This window comes from Anser anser (genome assembly GCF_964211835.1).
Source record: "Anser anser genome assembly, chromosome: 7".
NCBI classification, from domain to species: Eukaryota; Metazoa; Chordata; class Aves; order Anseriformes; family Anatidae; genus Anser; species Anser anser.
The window spans coordinates 17307506-17332463 of NC_139727.1; the positions used below are offsets into that span (position 1 = coordinate 17307506).

The 24958-nt window shown below is 43.2% G+C and overlaps 1 protein-coding gene across 5 annotated transcripts in view; it reads left to right on the forward strand.

Moving 5' to 3' along the window:
- Positions 1 to 24958, forward strand: part of MCU (mitochondrial calcium uniporter) — a 75586-nt gene extending 50628 nt beyond the window's left edge. For all 5 annotated transcript variants that reach the window (XM_083844267.1, XM_083844268.1, XM_083844269.1 and 2 more), the window contains 7 exons: positions 13111 to 13180; positions 17154 to 17324; positions 18467 to 18571; positions 20834 to 20994; positions 21453 to 21656; positions 23322 to 23438; positions 24572 to 24958. In XM_083844267.1, coding sequence (XP_083700393.1) covers positions 13111 to 13180; positions 17154 to 17324; positions 18467 to 18571; positions 20834 to 20994; positions 21453 to 21656; positions 23322 to 23438; positions 24572 to 24649 — 906 coding nt within the window. In that variant the 3' untranslated portion in view covers positions 24650 to 24958. The remainder of the gene's footprint in view (positions 1 to 13110; positions 13181 to 17153; positions 17325 to 18466; positions 18572 to 20833; positions 20995 to 21452; positions 21657 to 23321; positions 23439 to 24571) is intronic.

Below are 24958 nucleotides of genomic sequence, written 5' to 3' on the forward strand. Positions count from 1 at the left end.
CAGTTAAGCACCAGTGCAATCAATCTAGTGACAGAGTTAAAATTATCTCCTAATTACATTGAGAATTGAAGAGGTCTGTGGGGCAGGGAAGGAGATGGCATTTACTGCAGTGCTAGGAAGGTGGGGGGGCACGTAGGGAGGGTTGTGTCCCCCATTAAGGTAAGCTTCACCCTTGTGTTAGTTATCTCTAGCCAGACCAGAAAGAGCATTTAATGCCTCTTGGAATGGGGAGGAAATCCCTCTCACAGAAGTCCCCTCAGCCATCATGTGCTTTCTCGCAAGCTTGCCAATAGGTTTTCTCACCAGCCCCACCAAAAAACAAAAGGGTGGTGGCTGCTCAGTGGTCTCAGACATAATGCATCTGAATTGTTGTCTGAAGATTCAAGGTTTTGGCAAGCCTTGATAATCCAGGGAGTCATGTTGTCAAACTCATTGAATTTAATACTTTAATGCTTTAAATTTACATCCATCTTGCCTTTCTACAATAGGCAAGTAAGAAGGAGAGGAGAGCAGTTATTACTGATCCGTCTTATTGCTGTGTAGTGTTTTTCTGTCAAACTCTCTGTATTGTTAAATATACTGTCAATATTAATAACAATTTCCACCTACAGTGAAAAATAACACAGGTCTCAGTTACAAATGACTGCAAGCAGACTACATTCTAGCCTGTAAAACTGTTCCTGTATCTCCTTACAGTTATTAATTAACATGCTGACATACTGTCTCTTGAAATACATTATGGTAGTAGCCCACTGGCGTAAGCTGAAGCTTGCGACAACTTAAAGTGGTGATGGTCTTGATCTGAAAGGTCTGAGCAGTGTTTTCCTGGTCTTCCCTTAGGAGCCTGAACTTCCTGAATAGTGCTTAGCTGCTGCATGCTGAGAACCTAGCAGTGCCACCAAAAGAACTGATAAACTTGAACTAATTCTTTTGTTCTTGTCTTTAGGCATATTGCAATGAATCTTCCTCAGTTTCTAATACAGGAAGGAAATGCATCCTCCTCGGAGAGTGGTGTAGCATGCCTGTCTCCCACCGCACTGTACGTGCCTCTGCAGACTGTAGTCAAACTTTTGCAATTACAACTTGATTCTAATTCTTTCTCACACGTTTTTTTCAATTTAATATTTATCTCCTTGAATTACAAGAGTGCAATGTAGAGATGACTCTTGCCTTTTTTAATTAGCTAACTTCAAAACATCTTTCAAGTACACTGTGCCCACTATGGGAAAGAGCAGGGTAAAAAGACTCGTTTGCTCTCACCTCCTTATTGATGTGGCACAGGATTATTCCTAATGCCACACAGAAATCATGCTCCTCTGTGGACTGGCCATCTCTTCTTGGGTCATCCACGTGGAATGCAGTCTGGCTGAGTAGATTTGCTGTGCGTTAATATTCCTGAAAAACACCCCATGTGATTGGTATTGTTCCCTGCTCCACCATGCAAGCACTGGGGCAAGGCTGTGCCCTGTACTCCGTTTCACCTCTTGGTTGCCGTGCTAGCTATTCTTTTCAAGCCATGCCTTGTGAACACTTCTCCTTCTCCATCATGACTGTTTTCTTTCAAAAATTGAAGGTCTTAGTTACTTAATGTGTGCTTGTTGTAAATGGTACTGCTCCATGTGTCTAAAATAGCCGTGTCTGCTTTCTCACTGATTTTTTTTTTTTGTATCTAGAGCTATTGTGGTGTTACCTAGTTTCAGCTGGACAGCCACTTACTCTGCTTACAGCCACCTATTTTAGCACTTGTCTTTTAATGCTGTTTCAATGGCTAATGTGTTTCCACTGCTGTGCTGAAAGCTGAAACTTCGCCTGCTATCAGGGGACTTGGTCTGGGCAAATACAACTTCCAGTAAAACATGCTGGGTGGGGAGTGTCTGGGCTGGGTAGCTGTGCTCCGGACTTGGAATGCCTTACTGCCTTCTGTCTTGGATTAGTGATAAGCTTTGTCTTTACTAAAAAAAAGAAAAGAACAAAAAAACACCTGTGTTGAAAGAGGAATCTGCTTTTTGTCTCATTAGAAGGTTTTTGGACATGCAAGCTTTTAGCAGAAGCAGTGGGAAGTAATCATGATTAGCAGCTGTGATGGCTGACTGTGGTCAACCTGACAGTTACGATGGGTGAACTGGGCCAGAACAAGTGACACAGGCAGGCAGGGATGAAGGAAACCACTTGGAATGGAATCCTAAACCCGAATCATCCTGCCTTTGCATCTGGATCTTCTGAGCTTGTTGATATGTTATTTTGGAGATGGGTGCAAGCACAAGGTTGCAGAACTGTGATTGCACAAGCACAGCGCTGTCTCGAGAACAAGGCAGTCTTACCAGCCCATTGGAAGCTCTCTCCATCCTTTGTTGGCTTCATGCAGCTGAAAGGTGCTTACAGGAAGACTGAGGTGGAAGCTGAGTTGCTTTAAGATGGCAGCACCTTAAAGTGGGGAGTGGCCTTAGCATACGGGACTTCAGCTTTTCTCAGTAAGGAAGGACCTAAACGGACTGTTTGGTCCTGGTGAACATCTTGGTAAGCCTTTTGGTGCGTTCAGTCTGCTCCCACATGTGTCAAGTCCCTGTAGAAATGCAGATGACTGAGCATAAGTGCGACTTGTCCCTTCAGCACTGTGGCTGTTCTGTAGGGACTTGTGACAACTGTGTGGTTGGGGGGCATTTAGCTCATGGTTGGGGCAGTTCGGCTCGTGGCCTGGCACCTCCTGCCAGAAGCCATAACAGGGTGACCGAGGGACTTTCACCCAGCGTGCTCAGGCTGCGGACTTTGGCCTGCTAAGGCTATCCCTGTAGGGGATGAGAAATTAAGGCTGAAAGAACTCCACATAATTAGCATTGTATCAGAGGAAAAATACGGGTTCCCAGCTCTACTTACTTGGTTCCTAGCTTCAGTGGAAAAGCAGTAAGATGCCTGGAAATAGAAGCAGGGAGAGTCCTATTCTCCCCCACCTGGGCCAGCCTCCTTGCTTGGGCTAAAAGAGTATGTTCTGGAGTCCTTACCTTGATGCCCGTCCTGTCCTGGTTTTTCCAGGGAGGCTTTTTTGCAGTTTCATGTGTATATTTAATTTTCCTAAGAGGGATGATTCAATTTTCATTAACTAGCTGAAGCTGTCAAAGAAAAATACAAACTGGAAAGGTGTCTCTGACAGCTTGTGTAATTCGGAGCCAAATGGTAAATTGCCTTCTTCTAGACCACTGAATACCTATCAGAATATATTAAACCAGTTTAATTGGTTTGGAAAAGCTTTAAGGAAGTGACCTAGCCAAAGGATCTCCATTGCTTTCTATTCTGCTCCCACCTCTCCCCTCGGATAATCTATTTTCTCTGGGCTGCTCATATATAAATGGTCTCAATTTTTCTAGCTCTTTGTTTACAAGGCTTCTCAATCTCTTATTAAGAATTAAGCCTCAGTGTTCATAGTGAAAAGAAGTGGGAACTGCAAACTGTTTGTAGCATGTGTTTGTGTGGCTTACAGACTGTCATTTGGAGAGCAGATGAAGTTGGCTTTTCAGGACTGACTGCTGAGAACTGATTTTGCTTTGTCTCGAGTTTCCTTGTGTCTAATTCTTTGGACAAACCTGCAACAGTTTGTGGGAAAACATTTTTAGATGGTTAGAGAGATAAACACGCTAAATGTTCTGAATTTCTTTTTTTAAAAAAAAGGCAAATACTTATCTGAAACAATTTGAAAAAATTTAAATTTAAATTCTACTGAAATGACCCTTGTAATCTGGATGAGAGAATTAGTAGAAGCCAGGATTTTTTAAACCAAAAAACCCTGAACCAAATGTTCAGGAATTCTTTTCATAATATTGTGTATACTGGCAACAGATTGCTTGATGACCACTGAAAATGCATAAGAAAGTTTTTGGTCTGCCTTTTTTTAATTGTTCTTTATGTAACGATTGAACTTTGATCCTCTGACTTAATTGTTATATGGACTTGAGGTGTGTTTTGGCATAGTGCACATGTCCGTAAACTCAGTTCCCATTAGTTTCCCCAGATAGAAGAGGGAGGTTCAGGAAGTGACAGAACGAATGGCAGTGACAAGGGTCTGGCCACGGGCTCTGCCCTGGCACCTTGCTGAGGACGTTCAGCCTCTCCCTGTCATGCTCGACCTGAAGCTGTGGCACCAGTGACTGAGGTTTCTCTGACAACAGCTCTGGCCTCAGATGAAATGATGGACTGAAGTTATTAGCTTTCCCGAAACTTTGTTTAGCTGCTAGTGCCTCTGTTGCTCTTTCAGGCTATTAGATATAATTACGTTGTTTGGTTTTGTAGCACGGTGATTTCATGCAGGGGATGTTGAAATGAATAGCTTTGAGCTAGTGAGACTGTTAAGAGATGCCATTACCATCATTGCTCTTCTCAAAAATGAATTACATAAAATTCCCTTGGTCTCAGGGTGGTGTTTTCCTTATCTTCCTGGAGATAACGGATGATGAAGCAGTTGGTGCAGGGACTCGAGTGCCAGCCAGATCCGTTTGCGGCTTGGGTCAGGAATGGGTGGTTTGGGGTTAAAAGCTCACCTCTTCCAGGGGAGCTGTCAGGCTGCAACTGTAAGACCTCAGTATTGAGGAGCTTGGGGAAATAGAGCAAAGTTTGCTTTTCTGAAACCATGCATAAAATGTGGTGGGGTGTCATATGGCTGTTCCTTGTGCTGTGTACAGAAAGGGGCCAAGCCTGCTTTTACCTCTTGCAGAGAGGGCAGGTGAGAGGAGCTAAAGCAAGTCCAACTGGGAAGCCTTCAGAGCTGAACCCAACATGCTATTAAATGTCAGATTTAAAATCAGCGTGTTCTTACTGTGTTGGATTAGTATGCCAAAGATGTGCTCCTGCAAAGCACTGCCGTTCACTTATTTAACTTATGCTGAGTTGCCTCTTTAGGCACATCCTTCTGGCACACGTTAGGTGACCATGGTGCAATTTCCTCTTTCAGGGTGGACGTGGGAGTCTGTCCTTAAAAATAGGTGCATCATTAACTGAGGGGTAATTAAACATTAACATTATAGAGGTATTCATTTCTCATATAAGTTCGTGATCTGTTGTCTGGTAGCACAGTGAAACAATGCTCTTTAGTGTCTTTAAAATACTCTTGTTTTTTTGTTGGTTTTCTTTTTTGTTGTTCTTTTTACAATGATAACGTGCGAGGGAATGTAAGTGATTGAGAAGTCTGAGTTGCACAGTAGCAATCCTTATGACAGGTTGCATATCTAGGGGAAAGATGTCAGGCATCCACTCTTAATCCAATGGAAGATTTTTGCAGAGCTTCATTAGCGTAGGACTAGCTAAAGTTTTTTTTTTTTTTACTGTACTAATCACACCTAGTAGTCAAGTAATGTGAATGGAATGTAGAAGGTGAAGAAGCATTTTAAGCTGAATGTCCTAAGCTTTGGTATTTCTTACAGGAGAAACTTGGCCAATAGGAATTAGCCACAGGTATTTGTAACCATTTACCAGAGCTATGGCTTTTCTCTTAGAAGCTGAACTTCTGAATGTGAGAGTATCTATGAAATATATCTGGTGCTTCTGGGTAATACTTCTAAGTTCCCTACCTAAGTGGCTCATATGGGATCCAGTCCTAAAGATAACTGGGTCTCCAAGGTTCCCCTGTAAGGCCCCTCATTTGGGAGAGGGAGCTTTTTCTCTTTAATGCTTGTAGTGACTTGATATGACTTGGTGGGTACAAAGGACCTGCCTTGTTCTGCCCAACGTACTCCTCAGCTGCAGCTCCTTGCACTTCTCCTCTGCCGGTTCCCTTTCTGGACCAAAATCAGGTAAGGTTGGTTAGATGTGTTTTTTCTTTTCTTGTAGGAAAACAAGTAGGGAATTGATGGTGTGAGTCCACCCAAGTACTGAGATGTACTGAAGTGCTGTGTTTTGCAGGACATTACTTCTATTTCAGAGTATGCAGCTTCTCTGAAGCTGTACAAATGCTGATGCTGACTGAAGTCTGCAAGAGCCTGGTGTTTCTTTTCAAGAGCTGAAAGCCAAGTTCCCTCATGCGAGTTTATTTCCTTGGAAAACCAGTGCGAGTTGGCCGCTCCCCAGTGCGTGCTGAGGCAGAAGGAATTTCCGTGCACTTGTGGAAATTTCACTTCATAACTCAGTTTACTGTTTCATTCTTGATCTTGTATATGCCAGGGGTACACCATTGGCTGCTGTTTCCTTACCAGGAAGCTCTTGCTACTTTTTATGCAGAATGGCAGCAAGGTGGGAGGAGAGAGGGATCAGAGCTTCTCTGTAAACTGGCTATAACATAAGGAGTTGGCTAATGTGGTTAGATAAGAGCTCGAGACAATAAAACCACCAACAGCAACAACAGAAACGGTAAGGTGCCATGCAGGAATCAGTCTGATTTCTTCTCTCTGCTTATACAGTAATCAGATGTCAGTGGCTGATAGAGATGATCATGCAGCAAAGAACCCTGAAATGAGTGGAATAAAAATTAAGAAAATTGTTTAAACTCCTTCCTAAACCAGGATTTGAAGCCCTTTTAATTTGAGAAAAGTTAATAGAGGAAGAATCAAGTAATAAGTTTGGAAAAATTCAGCTTTGAGTTGTCTTTGTATGCAGGCTGCAAAGCTGACGCAGGCTTTAAATATGTAATGGTATTTTGTTTGCTTTCTGTTTTTTGTTTTTTTTTTTTCTTTCAAGCCTTGATATGCAAGGGAATTGAATTCTCAGCTTTTTCCAGTAACCATGAGGGCTGCACTAAAGAAATGGAATTCAACTGACCTACTCTGGTAAAGCAAAAGTATTTAAATAGTGAAACCGTGATCTGGCATCACCAACTGCAAGGGAGATGTTCCAGCCCCAATTTTTGATGGCTATAGAGGTAGGGAGGTTGTGCCAGGTTGGGAAGGAAGGACTGTGGCAGTCTGGTGTACCATGGTTATCATCTGTTTCAAGTAAAGTAGGAGCAGTGTAATTCTCTGCAAGTTGTTGACATTTACAGGAAAATTAAGTATGTAGCCTGAAATATTTTTTTGTTGGGGGAAGAAGTGGGTGTGGATGGTGGGAGCATGAGGGAAGCACCTGTTAAAAGCAGCAGGGACTGCTTGACCAATGTGCTTAACGTGTCCGTTAAAGTTTTTCATCACCTCATCTTCCCACTCCTGCCCTCGGCTCTGTCAGTGACTGTTAGCAGTGATGTTCCTGTTACAAAACTCATCATTGCAGCATCTCCACAGCAGCAGTAATGCTGGGAGAAAGATGCAGTGAAAAGAGGGAGCAGCTGCTTCATTCTGTTACGTTTCTTTTGCAGGGGATGCATCTCCTTCCTCCTACCCCCACCTCTTCCTGGACACTGTGGATTACCTGTTTCTTTTTAGGCAGAAGGGCAGAGGAAGCAGGATGAGAAGGGAGTATTTATAGCTCACCTCCTGTTTGCGTTCCTCGTAGCAGATGTGATCGAGCTCTGTGTTAATACTGGAAGAAGAGAAAATTCAGGCAGGAGTGAGAAGGGTGGCAACTGAGGACCATTTGCTAATGTGTAGGTCGTATGAAGTGCTTCAAAATGCCAAGATTAACACTTCCCACATCTTACTGGCATTGCCTTTTTTTGTGTCCGTCTTCTCAGCCTGTTTAAAAAAAAATCACAAAAAACAGTACTGTTGTTCTGACTGGTTCTCATTGGCTTGACCTTCATCCACAGAAACATTACCCTATGGAGGCATTGGGTGAGAAGTGTTCTTTTTGAGGCAAAATCTGACTTTGCAAGTGGGATAGAAGCAAGGTTGTGCTGACAGAGAACAAGAAATGAGTTGAAGGCAGTGGGATTTGGTCAGGCAAGCGATCAGATCCTGGGAGACGAGCTGTATGGTGAAAAGGGCAGCGAGATCTTTCACTTCCACTTTCCAGTTTCTGGTCAAACGTTTGGGGTATTTACTGCTGGGTAGCAAAAACTTGTGGTTTAAGTATTGCTCTTGCAGCAGTGTAGGGTGTGTATGAGGGTAACAGTGTGTGCTTTATTGTATGCCACATGCTCAAACACTAGCAGTCTGTTCCCTAAAGGAAACATTTCCTGAAATATTTGCTATGTGAATGTATCCAGAGACTGTAGCAAAAAGTTGGAGGAAGGCCTCCATACAGAGTTACTCTTATTTGTTGAGCAAATCCATGGTGAAGTAGAAAATCTCAATCTTTCTCTGAAACTGATCCCAAATGGAAAAATCCTGGAAGCAGGCCACAGAGTCCAGATGTCATGGAAGAATGGAGGTAAAAAAGGAGGGGGGCAAGAGAGGTGGAAGAAGCTCTCTGATGCCAGACTGACCTATTTTTATCATCTCTTTGGAAGTCTTTGGAGGGTGCTGAGGGAAAGCACCCAGCAGGAGCAGGGCTGGATGAGGCACAGTGCAGTGCCATGGGCATGAGGGACTGCCAGAGGTTCATCCTTGTCCAAAAGGCATTTTCTTGCCTCCTTTTGAGCCTGAGAATGTGATTCCAGGGATGTCACGTTGATATCTTTCACTATTATCACTAGCTCACTTGCTTTGGTTGCGGGATTAGAACAAAAGAGAAGGCTAAGGGAGGAGAGAAACCATAGTAAAAATGGCGTAGAGCCAATGAGAGGGATAAGTATTTGTGGTGTCAACAGAGAGTGCTGAGGGCAAAATGGAGCAGAGAGCCCACAATGGTCTTGTCTGTGCCCAGAGCCCTGCATACATGAGGGGTTGGCTCCCTTGCAAGCTTTGCTTCAGTAGCTGCTGGGTTGGGTGCCTGTGCCTGGGTGCTGGCAGTGGGACCGAGGTGTCTCTGAGGGGAGGTAGGGGTTGGTTCCAGAACCTTCTGGAAGGCTCCAGCAGGGGTCTCTGAGGGGAGACCAGGGCTGTCCCAGCTGGTTCCAGAATGTTCCGTGAGGGTCCAGTGGGGTTCTGTGAGGAGAAGTGGGGCTGCCCTGGCTGGTTCCAGAACATTCCAGAAGGTTCCAGCAGCCCCACCACAGGGCACAGCAGAGCCCCTTGGCACCCCTGAGGAAATGAGGAAAAAGTGCGAAGATGTTGGAAAAAGAGGAAAGAGGCAGGAAAAGTGTGAGGAACAGCCCTGCGAGCCCTTGGTAAGCTACACATCTTGGAGGATGGACGAGAGATTTCTGGTCAGAACGCCATTTTGCTCCATTTCCTCCGCTTTGCAAGCACCCAGTGTGAGGGGGAGCAAGGTGGGAGGGCAGGACCTGATGACTAACGATGAAAGCACTGTTGGAGAGCGATAAAAATGTAACAGGCTGAGTATAGGAGCAGAACTAGCTGGAGCCCTGAAGTAAGATTGATAAAAGGAGCTCTTCAGCGCTTTTGAGGCGAGTGGCTTTGGGTTACTGTGATTGCTCGGGGAAGCTTGCGGCAATTCTTGTCACTGAGATACAGGCCAGGAGGTTTTACGATAACTGCTGTTAGAGCCTGAAAAGATGTGTTTTTTTTCATGCTGTGAAAGCAGGGCTAGAGGAAAATAGCTGTTGCCCCCTGGAAAAGGTGGGCTGCTTCATGGCTGGCTTGGGGCAGCCTCAGTTCAAGCAGGCCCTTCAGAGACGAATGTTGCGGCTGGTGGCTGCAAATGTATCTTGTAAAATGTCTTAGCATGGGTGATTTTTTTTTTTTGCACAGAATATACTTGGCATTTCACAAAAGCTCTGCAATGTGATGGTTAATTGCACTCCAGGTAATGACCTAGTAGCATGTCTTACTTGTGTTTCAGATGGAGATTCACCTTTTAAAAGCTTTCTTTTATTTCCTGGACAACTCTTTTTAATCGGACTTTGGAGACTTGGTAGTCTATCATTTGGTAATTACACAAAATGTAGAACGTGAGTTCTGTCAGATTGCTCCCTCTTTTCCTGTCAGAGAGCACTTGCTGGTAGCTACAAGACTGTTCTTCTATTACAGCTTTGATTAACTTTGTCACCAGCATAGATTTGAGATAGCTATGCCAGGACCTCTAGAGATGCTGGTATCTGACGTTTGGATTGTCCGATATAGACCTTGAGAAGGCTGGAGAAAATGCTATTTTAGACAGAGGACTAGGATTTTTTTTTTCCACTCTTGCTCCCTTAATCATTGTGTTGTGCAACCCTGAGTCTTAAGGTGTATCTTAGCACCAGTGAGACAGGAAACGAAGGATTCAGTGGTTGTGAGAAGTGAATTCCTGCTTGTGTTGTCTTCAGACTCACCAAGCCACGCTGGTGCTTAAAGCTCCTCATGTCAGTGTTTGGGATTTGGTGCTTTTCATACTCCGCATATCACTTCGGAATTCGCAGCTGAAACCCTGGTGTAGTTATTCTACATTTCTTTGAAGCAGTGAGCTGTTGACTGCAAACAAATTGTCATGAGATCTGGTCAGTGAAGCTTGAAACAAGTTCCTCTCTTCCACCCTGCACTGCTTCAGTCCCAAACTTCAGCCTTCTGTCAGAATTCTGCATAAAGCTGTTGAATTGTAGATGTGTAGGATAAAGGGTTGAGGCATTTCTCTCTATCTTAATTCTAAAACAATAGTCACCCTTCAAGAATAAAACTGATTGATGGTTCCTCAAGCTCTCACTAACCTTGGATGGCAGGAGATGACGTTTGGGTCTGTGCTGACATGGAGTTCATTTGTTCCTCTTTTTCCCTCTAACCAGCAGAGACTGCTTTCCTAGATGAGAGGTTTCTGACAGCAGCATTGCAAGGCGCAGTTCAGAACTGCAGCAGTGACAGATGTGAGAGGTTTAACCAAGGTCTCTTTCTATAAAATGCAGCAGTGGTGTACTGCTGTGTGGTTAGCGAAACGTAGAGTTGGGGCACACCTTCGGGGGGTGAAAAAATTGTCAAAGAGGCTGCATATGAGGACACCTCAGCTTTTTATTAGTCATCTAACATGCTCTGTTTTTCAACCTGTTTTGCCTGTGTTGTGTAAAGGCAAAGAGCTTTTTGGAGCTAGCTTGTACCTGTTAAATGTTCATGGCCTTAAGGTAAAGTCATTACAGATGCTAGCTGATAAAATCTTTCAGTTATATAGCTGTTTTGTGGTGAGATAAACCTAGGTTTAGTGGGTTGTAGGATTTTTCTGAAAACAGCTACTAAAACTTTTGGGCTGCTGTGCAAATCTGGTAGGAAGGCAGGCTCCTGGTGTGCAGTATTTCAAAAATAGATGATTAATGCCATATAAAAGGGAAGAGTAAAGCTGTGAGAAGCACAGCTCTGCCATGGGATTGAGTGAAATAAATACAAAACCAGTGCGTTGTGAAAGTGCTCTCACAGATGGTTCTGTCTCACTGTATAAATTCTGCACACTTAGTATCACACCAGATAGTATAGTGTTTTCAGAAGGATTACAATTGAAGTTGGTGGTTTGAAATAGGAACTGGTCAGGTGTTTGGGGATTTTTTTTGCGTTCTTATGGAGGTTTTCCCTCATCCAGTAAAACTCTGAACAGAAGCTCAAAACTGGCTTGTATGTGGCATGCAGCTTCTGACTTTTCCATGATGTAGTAGTGATGCCAAGGCTGGGGGGCTTGATTTGTCCAAAATGTGTGGCTGTACCTGTGTGGTTTGCTTTTCTTTTTTTCATTAAAAAAATTTTTTCTTCAGGTGGGGTGGATTCCTGGTTGCTCAGCAGTAGCACAGGGGTGCTTATCGGTCCAGAAGACTTGCTATATTCAAATGTCAAAAGGCAAATTTGCCCTTTGGTTCCCAACATAGTGTTGTTTTGTTTTTTTTTAACTTTACCCTTTCCAGACTGTGCTGCTGACTTCTGTTACAGCTGTTGAACACAGAGTTCCTCTTTGCTGTTAGTTCCCTGACTCCACTGTCAGAAGCTGAAAATGCAGTTGCAGCAACAAGCAAAATTGAAAATGACTTCAATGATTTTCATTGTCAAGACTGGGAAAAATGGAGTGTCAATACAACATGAGCTAGAGTGAATTCCCAGAGCTGTCAATGCCCTGACCGTCTGGGCATAGGTCCCGCTTTCGAGACTAATGCAGCTGAAGCTGTCCTCGATTTGCATAGCAGGCTCCAGAAGAAAAGTAGCAGAGAAAGCTTCTTTAAGTAGGTTATTGAAAGCAACCTTGCAAAATATGGAAATCTGGACAGTTTGGCAGAGAAATAATCAACAGCCTGGGCTTTGTTTCCAAGCTTCCATTAGAAATTTACTTAAAGCAAGCCCTACCTGTGGGATACCTTTATAGAAATGCAGGCTTGGCAGCTGTATTTTAAAAACAGCAAACAAAAATCCCCAGGAATGCCTGTGTTGGACCATAGCTGTTGAAAAATCTGGGTGGCAGTCACTTGAATATATACCCCTGAGGCAGAGGGGAGCTGGTGTTGTGCCTTACTGTTCTGGTAAAAATGGAGCTTCTCTTTGCCAGAATTGTAATTTTACTGGGGGGGGAGAGTGGTCTGTTAGTGTATAACTAATATAAAATAACTTATACTAGAAGACAGGCTACAATCAGGCTGATTGTAGGCTTTCATGAACAAATTAGTCCCTTGCCAAGGTTGAAGAACATATGAACCATTCACGCGCTTCCCTCTCTTATTAGGCTTATTCTTTTTATAGCTTGGTATCGCAGTTTTTGTTTCTGTCTTGGACAATTTGTTCTATCTATGAACAGGCATGTTTACTACTTGTATCTTAGTTTGGCTTCCATCTCTGTAAGGGAGGAAAAATAATATAATTCAGCAGAGAAAACAACCTAAGAGAATGAACCTCGTAATCCAGAACTCCCTAAACCTTCCCAATGGTACGCTGGATCTTAACCTTTGAGAACTGATGTTTGTGGGATTTCTCCTTTCCATGTCTGCATGGTAGTCTGAATTGAATTTCTAAAAACTAGCTTACTGTGGCTTTTTTTTTAACGTTAGGGGGAACAAAACCCCAGCTGTTCCCTTGCACATTCTCACTCGAAACTAAATATGCTGAGAGATGTGTAGGGTGAGCTTGGCCGAGGGGCAGAGCCCTGCTGGGCGGCAGATGGCAGGAAGGGGCTGTTCTCGCCTGGTCTCCGGTTTGTCGGAGGAAATGCCCGGGCATCAGGGCAGGGGATGGCGGGAGAGGGGACAGGAGGTGGCAGTGGGGTGCGATTCTGCCGGATAGCGTGACTGAACGTTTGTCCTTTTGCTGTGCTTGTATTTTCTAGGTGCATCAGAGGCTTTCTCCTTGGCAGAGTGTAAGAGTGGTCTATTGCAGTACGGTAGTGCCCTCTGATGGTGAGTGACACAGAGAAACTTTTGGCTTGTTTTCAGCTTGAGTCATGTTCCTTGACCCCTTTTCTGGTTGAGGCTTTGCTGGCTGGAAGGTAATTCACTTTCGAAGTGAGGAAGTGACAACAAAGTCAGTCAAGAAGAATCAAGGAAACAGTCAACTTTTCTAATAACTGTTCTTACAAAACCGGACAGGCTTTCTGAAGAAGGGATGTCATTGCATGCAACTGTCCAAAATTTTTGCTGGGTTTCCTCCTGATGTAGCTGTGAGCTCTGTGTGATGCCTACCTTTCAGGGTACTGCATGTCTTGTTAACTTTTTAATGTGATGAAAACACAATTCATACCAGCCACTCAAACAGTTGAAAGCATTGTGTTTGCTGCTGTAAATGAGTTGTGAAACCAAGGCAGTTTTGTTCCTTTATTTAAATTCTAGGACAACTCAAGCATTAAGCTTTTTGTGATAAGGTTGTCATAACATAAAGCAAAAGAACGCGCTGCTGAGGTAGGTGGAACTTTAAAAATCTCCGTAAGCAAAGAGGGAAACAAACAGCTTTGAGATGCCTGCCTGCTTAACATCTGTATGCTGAGCACAGAGGCTGACATGCTTATGCTGACTGACACCAGCAGTTGGAGGATCCTCTTCTCATTAAGGCTTGTTAATAAAGCCTGAAAGCTAACAAAGTGAAGGGCTCAGCCACAACTGCTCTCCCTGCCAGGAGAGTGACTGTGTGCAAACACAAAGGGAACAGCACTGCTATGGAGACCTCAAAATAAGAACTGGAAGGTTTAAATAGAAGTGTAGAGAACAAACATACGGTTGAGAAGATAATTTAAGTGTGTAGCTACTTGCCTGATTTGATTTACCCCTTCTTATGTTATGCCTAAGTATTTCTCTTGTTATTTTTTCCAGTAACTTTGCATTTACCAGCAGTAGATATTCAATGCTGATCTCTCTGACCACCCCTTTTTTATTGTAGCTTTTTTCTTAATGTGTTGCTCAAGTTGTTCTTGACATCTTTTTTTTTTGTAAAAAAAAAAAAAGTACTGAAGACCTCTGCACATACAGCTGGTTTAAAACTTTGTGGCGTATGGATGGAATTAATGCCTCAAAGAGAGTTCATGCTTAATACAGCATGTAAAGCTTTTAAAATCCTACATGGTCTTATTTAGCAGCATTCCTGACCAGCTAGTAGGTGTCTGCAAGTGCTGGTATGCAATTACCTATTTTATTTGCCCCATGCACCTAAATACTGGCTTAAAACTTGATCAGAGATGACTAGCTAAAATCTTACCTCTATAATTAGCGAAATGCCAAGATACTTTGTCCAAATAGTTGGAGTTTTCCTCTTGCAGGCCATCCACAGGGCTGTCAGAGCAGAAGAGAAGGCAGACAGCCTTATTGCTTGTTAATAACTTTTACTGCGGCTGTCTGTTGCAGTTTGCTAGGTCTGTGTTATTGACAAGCCCCTTGTTTTGTAGGGTTTTTGATTTGCCTCGGAGCTCTTCCCCCTTCAATGCAGTAAAAATCTGACCAGACATAACTTGTGTGGGAGGCAATGCGAGGATCAAACCGGAATTATAGACTTTCTCTAGCATAATTCACTGGTGGGAATGACTTCTACAAGCTTTTTGCAAGGAAAACGTAAAACAGCTGTGATTCCAGACTTAGGGAGTCTGTCCTCTGAAGAAACAGTTGGGTCTCTGATGCTTCACCTCAGCTGGATCTGTACACACTTCTGGTGCTGGTGACACACAGTGACCCACTGCATTTGTTGCTGCAGTCTCCAGCTGGTCTGTGCAGGGTAAAACATGACCAGGCTGGAGCTGCGTGTACTTCCCTCGCAGCAGGCAGTCCTGGAGCTGGGTTCTTCTCTCAGGAGAAACAGAAAGGAATTGGTGCAAGCACTCAGCACTCTTTATCTGTTCCCTTCTATAATGAACTTGCTCACTATATGGTCAAGTAGTGTTTTAATAATGTTTTTCATGTCAGTTGAGCTCTCTGCAGCAGTCTTGTGGTTATATAAGCAGTACATACGTTAACGTTGTACGTGCTGCTCACAGAATCAATTAATTCAGTACTTTGTTGGCTGTTTTAACCTTCTAAACATGTTGATCATTCCTTTTGAGCCTGCTATCTTATGTGGAAAAATCACAAGTGTAGTTAATGCTCTTACATTTCTTACCAGCCCCTTGCTCAAGTGCTGGAGTGCATGACTGCAAAATCTGATAACTCGTGTCACAACAGCTGCTGATGTGGAGCTTGAAATTTTTTCTAACTGTCCAAATAAACTGGCAGCTTGCTTTATTTTTTCCAGTAAATATCTGACTGAGTTTTAAGCATTGAAACAATAAAGCTACTGAAATTCTGTCAGGTGTGACTGAATCTTGAGAATAGACACTTAGCAGTTTCCAAGTACTGGGGCCTACTGAGATTCATCATCTATTTTAGATGTCCATATCTGGTCACCTCTACCTACTCTTTCAGGATGACATGAGGACATCTCTGTCAGCACTGGATAGCAGTCCCCTGGAAGAGGGAAGAAGGCTTTATATGCTTTATTCAGTTTATGAAGGCATGTGACAATAAGCTCAAAGCCTGAGAGAGCTGCTCTTCCTTGTAAAAGTGTGCGGCACTTGTGCAGCCTTTCTCAACATCCAGGAGCCTCCCTTTCCAGAAAGGCACGTTGCCCCTGGATGTGTCCTGGTGTGCGAATGATGCTGCTATGTAAGAGTTCATCATCTGGCAGCAATTGACCTGAACAGGGAGGTACAAAGGCTGTGGCTGCACAACTTTCTGAAGAGCAGGATGCTGGGAATAGCTGCTTTTGGTAGATAAAACGTGTTTATTTGCCTCTACTTTGTAACTTTGTTAGCTGCTTGAATCAGCTTGGAATGTCAGCACAGGAGCTGGATGAGTTTGAATGGTGTGGTTTGTGTAGCTGGCCGTAGCTACAACAGGTGCAAGCACTAAGCCAGGTGCAGTGTGGGTGGGTGCGACTGCATAATCCTTGAGACATGGCAAATGCTCTCTGCAACAAAAAACAGTACGTCTTTACATAAGAAAAACACGCAACAATCCCAAGTGAATCATTTTTAGGTGTGCTGCTATATCTTAGCAACTACTGCATTTGGGGAGGTTTGGACTGCTTGTGACTCAGTGGAGGGTTTAGGGAGTTTGAACTTGGAACTTTTCTTTTCTATGTATGGCCATCCTGAAGTACACTGAGTGGGCTGTCTTGCTGGCAGTAAAATAATAACTAGCTTACAGTTCATACAGGTCACCACAATTTTAGAAAGGTGCAATGAAATCCTTAAGAATGCTTTTGAAAAAGCTCCTGACAGCACTAAAGAAATGGAAAATGTTGTTTTATCTACACCTAAAAAGTAATGTCCGTCTTCTGAAGTAGGAAGTGTATCGATCCCATGAATTTTAGATGAAATGACCTTGAAGCTTAAACTCAGAGTGCTGTTTCTACCACCTAATACTCCTGACTGCTCTCTTAAATATTTGTTGCCTCAGGACAAAGAGCAGGAAACTAGACCTAAACAAAAATAAAATGGCTTCAAGTAGGTCCTTACTTGATGTTTCCTAATATACACAATCTGCCTTTGTCTTCTGGGCCGTAAATCCTGCTAAATTGTGTAGTTCCGGTCTTCCCTCGTCCAAAATTTTCTGGTTCTCAAAATCTAGTCATTGTGCTTAGAGGAACTATCTTCTGTTTTTACTTTTCCATGTGGCACTGAGAGCTTAATAGACACTGCCAAATTAATGGGAGATAAAGCTTCTGATGTCTCTCAGGTTTTTGTCAATGAAGGACACATCTCGTGATAGAAGATGAACCAAAAATTTCAAGTTTGTTTCATGTTGATCTCCTAACCGTATTTGCTTTGTCTCTGTAGGACAGATACAATTATTATGAGAAGACCTGTTCATTTTTAAGGGTAATTTTTGTTTTCATCTTTCTTTTTTTTTTTAGAAGTGACGGTAGTTTACCAAAACGGGTTACCTGTGATCTCTGTGAATCTTCCATCTCGGCGTGAACGTTGCCAGTTCACGCTTAAACCTATCTCAGACTCTGTCGGTGTGTTTTTACAACAGCTGCAAGCAGAGGACCGAGGAATCGATCGGGTTGCAATCTACTCAGCAGGTACTGTTGTTTACAAACTAATTGATTTACTCGCTTGACAGACATTTTTATCCATCCTTTCCCTTTTTAAGTAAAAGCTTGATAAGGTGTGAGTTCTCAGACGTTCCCCAGAAAGTAGAAATGTCACTTCTAGAGTAGGAGTATTTGTCTTTGGTCAGGTTTGCCAAGGAAATTGGATTGTAGAGTGATAGAGGAGGAAAACATTCTTAATGCTTAGCTTTCAGCCTCAAAGATTCCCTAACAGTAAGGACGTTATCTTTGTTGCCTGTCTGCTTGTATGGAATGACTTCAAAACACAGAGTGTAGTAGTAACCTGTGCTGGAGCACTGCAAACTTACACCAGCATACTGGGGGACTGCTGCCTGAGGCTGTAATGGTGGTGGTTGGTAACATGAAGTTCGTATTCAGAATGCACAGGATGTTACAAAGAAGTGGAAAAAAGCATAAGCCTGTGTTCAAGCTACTGATGAATATGTACACAGCTGTTGCCGGTGGTTTTGCCTGAAGGCCTTAAATCTGCCACGGACATGTTTTCAGTTTACCTCCATTAGGTCTAATATGTATACTTTAAGTGAGTTTCCTACTATGTAGCCTGAAGATGAGGGTTACCAAGCAGTTTATAATCAATTAGAAAGTGGGTGTGAAAGGTGGTACAAAGGAAATATCCTAGCTATGAACTCCATCATATTTCACTTAATGGCCTATTTCATTGTGTTTTGCTCAATTATGTATTTGTTAGTCAACAAAGCTCTGAAACATTAGTAAGTCTTACAAGAGAGTCCTTTCGAAGCAGCCACTTCCTTGAAAGTCTGATCATCTCTAATGCCAGTGGGGAAAGGTGAAGGTCATGTAAGAGGATTGTATTGCAGAACTTGGTAATATGTTCATGCTGTGGGGTTGAAAGGAGCTGCCTTTTACAAGATGACCCAAAATATCACAAATACAGAAAAGCAGATGCATCATAGCTTAGCTAGTGTTTGCCATGCAAGATCTCCCACTCTGTAGGTCTGGCTTGACAAAGAGTATTGTCTGCAGGAAAATGTGCAAGTCCCCCAGCTGGATATGGGATGGCATTACAGCTTGCTTAGCTGTGACATATTTAGGTCCTTTGTTTCTACTAATGAGTTGTGTTTGCCTTACAGATGGCACACGTGTTGCCTCCTCCACAGGCATAGATTTGCTTCTACTGGATGACTTCAAACTGATCATTAATGATGTCACGTACCATGTTAGACCACCAAAGAGAGGTAAACCAGCCTGGTTCTTGTGGATGTCAGAAAGGCATTTCAGTAGTCACTTGCCAGTTAAATTGCAGCATGTTTTTCTACCTTGTTCAAGAATGCAAAGTTTTTTTCTGAAGGAAAGCTCGCAGTTTCTAATCCAACCCTTGTAGTCCTACTTAGGTATTTCCAAGTGATCGTAGAGTAGTGATGAAAAGCAAATATTCATTCTCTTCAGGGCCAGCATCCCTCACAAGAGAAATAAATGAATAAGTACAAGAAGTAATTTAACCTTTTTAAGTCATTATGAAGTATTTGAATATAAAATGGGAATTAAACTTATCTCATTTGGAAGAACTGTTATCCCACTCGACAGTGAAGACTTTTGTTTCTGCAAAGTGTGGTACTTAGAATGCTGGAAATGAAAAACAATTCTAGTGTTCTTGTTCACAACGTGAAGATAGCAAGTAAAAAAGCAACTTCTGATGACTGAGAGATCTGTGTGCAGCCACTCGTCCTTAGCATCCTCCCACTCAAATCTGGGAGTGCAGCATTGGGTGAGATGCTGCTTCTCTGCTGTCTGTGGCTTAGGCTGACCTCTAATAGAGATGTTTGCTCCTCTCTCCGTAAAAGCCCCTTAAGAGAAAACTCTCCATTAAGATGGGATATCTAACTGAGATGTGAACAGCACACAAGAACAGTTGCTCTCTCACTCTGCTGCTCTGTGTCCTAAGCGCAGTGTTTTCACATGCTTAAGACTTTTTAAGCCAGAGAAGTGGAGTCCTTGAGGATTTTACGAAGGCACCTCTTCTGGCTGTTAGCACCTGAGAGCAGGCATTGGTATCAGGCCTAGCTGGTCTCCACTCTAACTTTCAACTCAACTTAGTGAGAATGCAAATGTGGTGTCTGTTTCTGCACTGGAGAAACTGCTGTCCTGGGGCAAGGCAATTCATATAGCCTGCTCTCAAAGTGTTGGAGAGAGCCAAGTCTGTGCCAAGGAGTTGGTGTGGTTTTGGTTAGCTTGCTCGTATGCTATACCAGTGTTTTGCTGGCAGGTGAGCTCTGGGATCACCTAGGTTATGTGGAATTGCTGCCTCTGATTCATTTGTCAAGGAGATTTCCATAGTTAGCTTGTACTGAAATGGATGTGCCTGTAAGGAGGCACTGAGATGAGTTCTGTTCAACTTTTAGCTATTGCGTTTCCTTCTTTACAAAATCACGCTGTGTATTTTGAAATGTGTGTGCCCAGACACTTAAGCACTATCTCTTGATAGTCACTTTGGTAGGGTCACGTGGGCTGCTTCTTCACAGTGGAGTAGAAGATGCTTAGCTGGGATGAGTGCAGTTTGCTTACTGCGTACCTTGGCACAGACCACTGAGTCACTTCTTTCTCTTGGGCTGCTAGTGTTAAAGCTTAAGCTGTCCCTAGCTTGTCATCTGCTTGTCATCAATCGCTCTTTTGTTTGCTGCTCTTTCAAGACTTATAGGCCAAGTCTACCTTCCCAGAAGGCAGGTTGCTGTAGATTTTCTGTTGGTTGTGTTCTCTGTGTTCATAAATTTGTTCTTCATAACCTAAGGTACAAGCCCAAGGATGCTACTTTTTTTATTTGCCTAATGTTGAGTTATTTTGCTTTATACTTACTTTTTTCCCATGTGGGCAGTGTAACACAATGTCAGTGGTCACGGCTCCTTTGTAGGCTGCTTTCCCGTAGGGATCCTTTTTGTGCTGCAGTGCAGGGCTGTGGGCTGTTTCAGGCAGTGGCTGTGTCACTACCTGTCTAAATGTGGAGGGGAGGATTTCATCGCCCTGTAGGCAGCTCAGTAAGAGAGTTGCCCCCTGAGTATTGGGAAACAATTCCTGGCATCAGTACTCAAAATAATTATAAAATTGCATGTTCTTGGAGCCACTGACCTAAGATCAGTGGCTGCCATAGTCAAGGACTAGAGTTGCTGATGGCCTGGCAGCTGATGTGATCGATCATACTAGTTGTTCACTTGTCTTTGCTGAGTCTTGCATTTAACTACAGATCAAAAGTAGCTGTTGATATCTGGCAAGCTATTAGCATGCATCTTCTTCCTGTTCTTATCAAACTTTAGGAATATCCGATAATAAAGCCTGGTTTTCTTTCAAAGACGTTGCATTATCTTAGAGTGCTGGAACTCTTCCAGAGGCTTTTGTATTAGAAGGACTGTTTCAAATGTTTCCTGTGCGGAGTAATAGCAGTTTCTGAATTGTGTGCAAGAAGTCCTGTGGATAAACGCATATAAATCAGTCTTTTTCTTTCCTAGAGCTCTTAAGCCATGAAAATGCAACTACGCTGAATGATGTCAAGACATTGGTTCAGCAGTTGTATACCGCCTTGTGCATTGAGGAGCACCAGCTGAACAAAGAGAAGGAGCTCATAGGGAGACTAGAGGAACTGAAGGAGCAACTAGCACCGCTAGAAAAAGTGAGAAGCTTCTCGTTTGTATTTTACTTATCCTCTAAATGCAGTCTTAAATCATGTCGATGTTTTAATTAAGCCCCGGCATGCTTCAAATATGTTTGAGGTCACTGAAGAAGTTGCCTCTGTGTATACCAAAGTACATCTGTTTCTGATGTCTGTAGAAATGTTGTTTCCTTGCTTTATGAGAAATGGAAATGAACCTGCTAATAGAGACTGGGGCTAATGCAACAGAATGTTTCTGAACATAGAGGAATAAGCAGCTTTGCAAAGTATCCAAAGCATGCTCAGAGCGAAATATGGATGATGGCAAGATACTGATGGAAAAGTCCAGAGTTGTCTGCATAACCTAGACTCGATCATGTCCCGACTTAACATTAAATATAGGTACAAGGTGTTATTTTTATGTTACCTATTGATGTGTTTTTCTGAGAATACAAGGCATGTGCTTCTGTTTTTTGCAGGTTAGGCTGGAGCTCAGCAGGAAAGCAGAGAAGAGGACGACCTTGGTGTTGTGGGGAGGGCTGGCCTACATGGCCACTCAGTTTGGGATTCTGGCCCGCCTCACCTGGTGGGAGTATTCTTGGGACATTATGGAACCAGTCACCTATTTCATCACCTATGGTAGTGCCATGGCAATGTACGCTTATTTCGTAATGACTCGCCAGGTAGGACTTCTTGTGCTGACATTGACACTCCACTAGAAGACTTGATATGAGCTCTACTCCATAGAAAAATAGCAAAATCACGCCTACTAGAAGTTGCTTTGCTGCCTCTTTAGCCGGCTGGCACTTAGATGCCACCTCAATTAATTTGTGCTCTCTTGGCTGCTGATGGGGGGTGTTTCTGGTGGTGGTCATTATTGATTTCCTGATGTCTAACCATAAACATTTGTATGCTCTGTGACTGACTGCCTCAGCTATACGAGTTCACGTAGCGGCACAAAATGGTTTCTGCATGCACACGCACACTGATTTGTTCCAGGGGGTCTCTAAACGTTATGACTTACCAGCCTAAATACACCAAATGTGTGATGTACCTTCTGCGTTCCAGGGAAGCGCACAAACACAACTCTGATGTGAGGTGTTGGCCTTCCTAAGAGATAGGAAAGGCTCAGGAATCGTGTTGGAAATGCTTTTGTTCAGGTGTTCTGGCCGCCTATCCAGATGAAGCAGATCTGTTTGAATGCTTTTTCCTTGGTGCAGTTATGGATCTGTTGGCTCTTTATTTGGCTTTTCAGTATTTTTAAAAGTAGACTAGCTCTATTGTTAGAAACTTCACACAAAGCAAGAGCTGTGTTGCTCTGGGTCCTTGTAGTTGTGACAGACTCTCAGTGGGGATTTCTGTGACGTGGTTTGTATTACCACTCCTATTCTAACTAGACAATCCCACCTGAATAATGAAGGAGGAAGGGCTCGGTCTCTGCTGTCACAAGACCATCAGAATAGATGCCATGGGTGTTCCAGCACAGGGTCCCAGGGCTCTGTTAGCTGTGTCGTTTCAGGGGCTGAGGAGATACGTCCCTGTCACACTGTTTTCTGCTAAGTGCTGTTGTAACTTCTGCCATGTTTGGACTCAGACATGATGTTTTAATCAAATCATCTGTATCAACTAGCATGCATTTCTGTCACTAGAAATCTCGTTGTTTCAAAGTGGCTTGACTCTGAATGCAGTTTTTCTTCACCTGACAGCCCAGTTATTCTGTGCGTACCAGATGGAGACTGGGTGATTTTCCAGTGCTTTGTAGAGGCTATGTGGGACTTGGAGTTAACTGCTCTGAGTTATCTGTCTTCTAAAAGTCTGGCTTTTTGCAACAGCGTATTCCTGGCAAGAGTTGTGGTACTGCACTCTTGTTCTTGCCTGTGTAGGTTGGTTATGAGATGAACTCATGAGCAACTAATGTTGTTTTAATTGTTTATAAAATTAAGGAAAGGAGAGTAAGGGCCATTTGACAAAGGCTTATTCTGGTACTTAAAGTTTTTTTCTCCCTTACTCCTCACAAACTGTTGGTGTTGCAATCCTGAAGTGTCAGTTTTTGTTCTCTCTATGCAGAAAAAGGCGCACGCGTTCAGGAGTGTGGTGATGGTAACTTAGCATTGGGGTGTAATGTACTAGTAGAGAAGCGAACGGCTGACCACTGGGTCTGGCTGGGATGGAGTTAATTTTCTTCATAGCAGCTCCTGGGCTGTGTTTTGGATTTGTGACCAACACAGCATTGAAAACACACCACTGTTAGCTATGGCTGAACTTCCAAAACATCTGCTGCGTATTGTGCTAATAGTATACTGCGCTGTCATGCTTTATTCTGACCTTCTCTCCTATTTTTTCTTTAGGAGTATGTTTATCCAGATGCCAGAGACAGACAGTACTTATTATTTTTCCATAAAGGAGCCAAAAAGACAAGATTTGACCTAGAGAAATACAATCAACTCAAGGATGCAATTGCTCAGGTAACGAGAGCTTTTTCCAGAAATAAGGGAAATTACTGCTTGCTAGTTCTTCATCTGCTATTAATAGATGCACCTCCAACAAGAATGGATATCTCTAAGGTTTTCAGCCCATTTTTTTTGTCACAGCCCCAATGCAATCACTGAATTGGCTTTGATGTGCCCAGGAATAGAACTGCTGGATGTATAAATCAACATGAAACAGTCGCCTGTACCTATCTGTAAGGGCCTTTTAGAACCTGCTAGCAAATCTTGAGTTGCTTCAGGCACTTCATGCCTCAGAGGAGCCTAATTCAAGAATTCCTTTCTTCTCAGCTCCTACACACCAGATGGATTTAGTGAGAAATGGAGACTCGCATCCATTCAGTTCATGCCTCCCTGACATAGCACTTCAGTGCGCTGGGTAGCAGACCTGGAAAATCATGTTCAAAAAAGCTGCATTGTTAGTGCTGATGGGGGCAGATTTATTGTATTACAGGGGAAGACCCTTGTGGCAGACTGTCCCTAGTGTGGGATCTGATCAACAGAGGAGTCGAGAAGAGATTTGTCCTCGTTTTTGAGAGCCTTTCTGATAAAAGCAGGCATGAGCAGAAAAAGCAGGGCTACTGCATTCTCTTTTTCACTGTATCATTCTCTGTTTATTCCCAGGCTCTGGAAATGACAGTGTAGGATATACAGGGCAAGATGTTATCCCCCCTGCCTTGGAGAAGGAGCTGTGTGAGGAGTAGAGAGAGCTCAGAGCCAAGACTGTGTGAAAGACTTCTGATTTTTTTTTTACGCTCTTGAATACAGATTGCCTTGGGTGGCTATTTCTGTAGTGCTTTTCTTCTAGTATTGACCATTCCTGTTAATCTAGCTCCTCTAAAAAAGTTCCATTGAGTTTATGGGAACATGTTCTCTTCCTACCATATTCTTTAAGTGGCTGCGTGTCAGCAAGTTCAGAGAAGCACAGAGCAAGTAAGAGTTGGGAATGGTTTGCTCGAATCCAATCCTGTGACTGTTTTGTTCCTTGAATGCCTCAATTTTGGACAGGAAGAATGAGGAAATAAAGAAAAATTTTCCCTTCTGGAAAGGGGCATGGGGTTGGGGAAGGTGTATTGGGAGCCTGTTCTTTATAATGCATCTTTTACTTTTAGGCAGAGTTGGACCTTAAGAGGCTTCGAGACCCGCTGCAGGTTCACCTGCCCATCCAGCAAATTGATGAAAAGGACTGATCAGCAACGAAGCTCTGAACCCCGGCGAAAAACCTGTTCATAGCTCTTGCCTTTTTAATTAAAGCATTGCAGGTGTAAGCTGGGAGGTGGCATGGGGGTGGAGGGTTTTTACCTTTAATCAAGACAAAGGACTGTAGGGGGAAATCTCTTAAATCTGAAGATGGGGGCATTGTGGAATGTTAGTTCTGAAAAGGGCTTGGCAAATAGTCATGTTTAAAACTGTGTGAATGGCAATTGTGTACAAATACAGGATTGTGGGGGGTTCACGAAAAGAATGTAATGCTGGGGTAGGGGCGTCTTCTTCCAGCT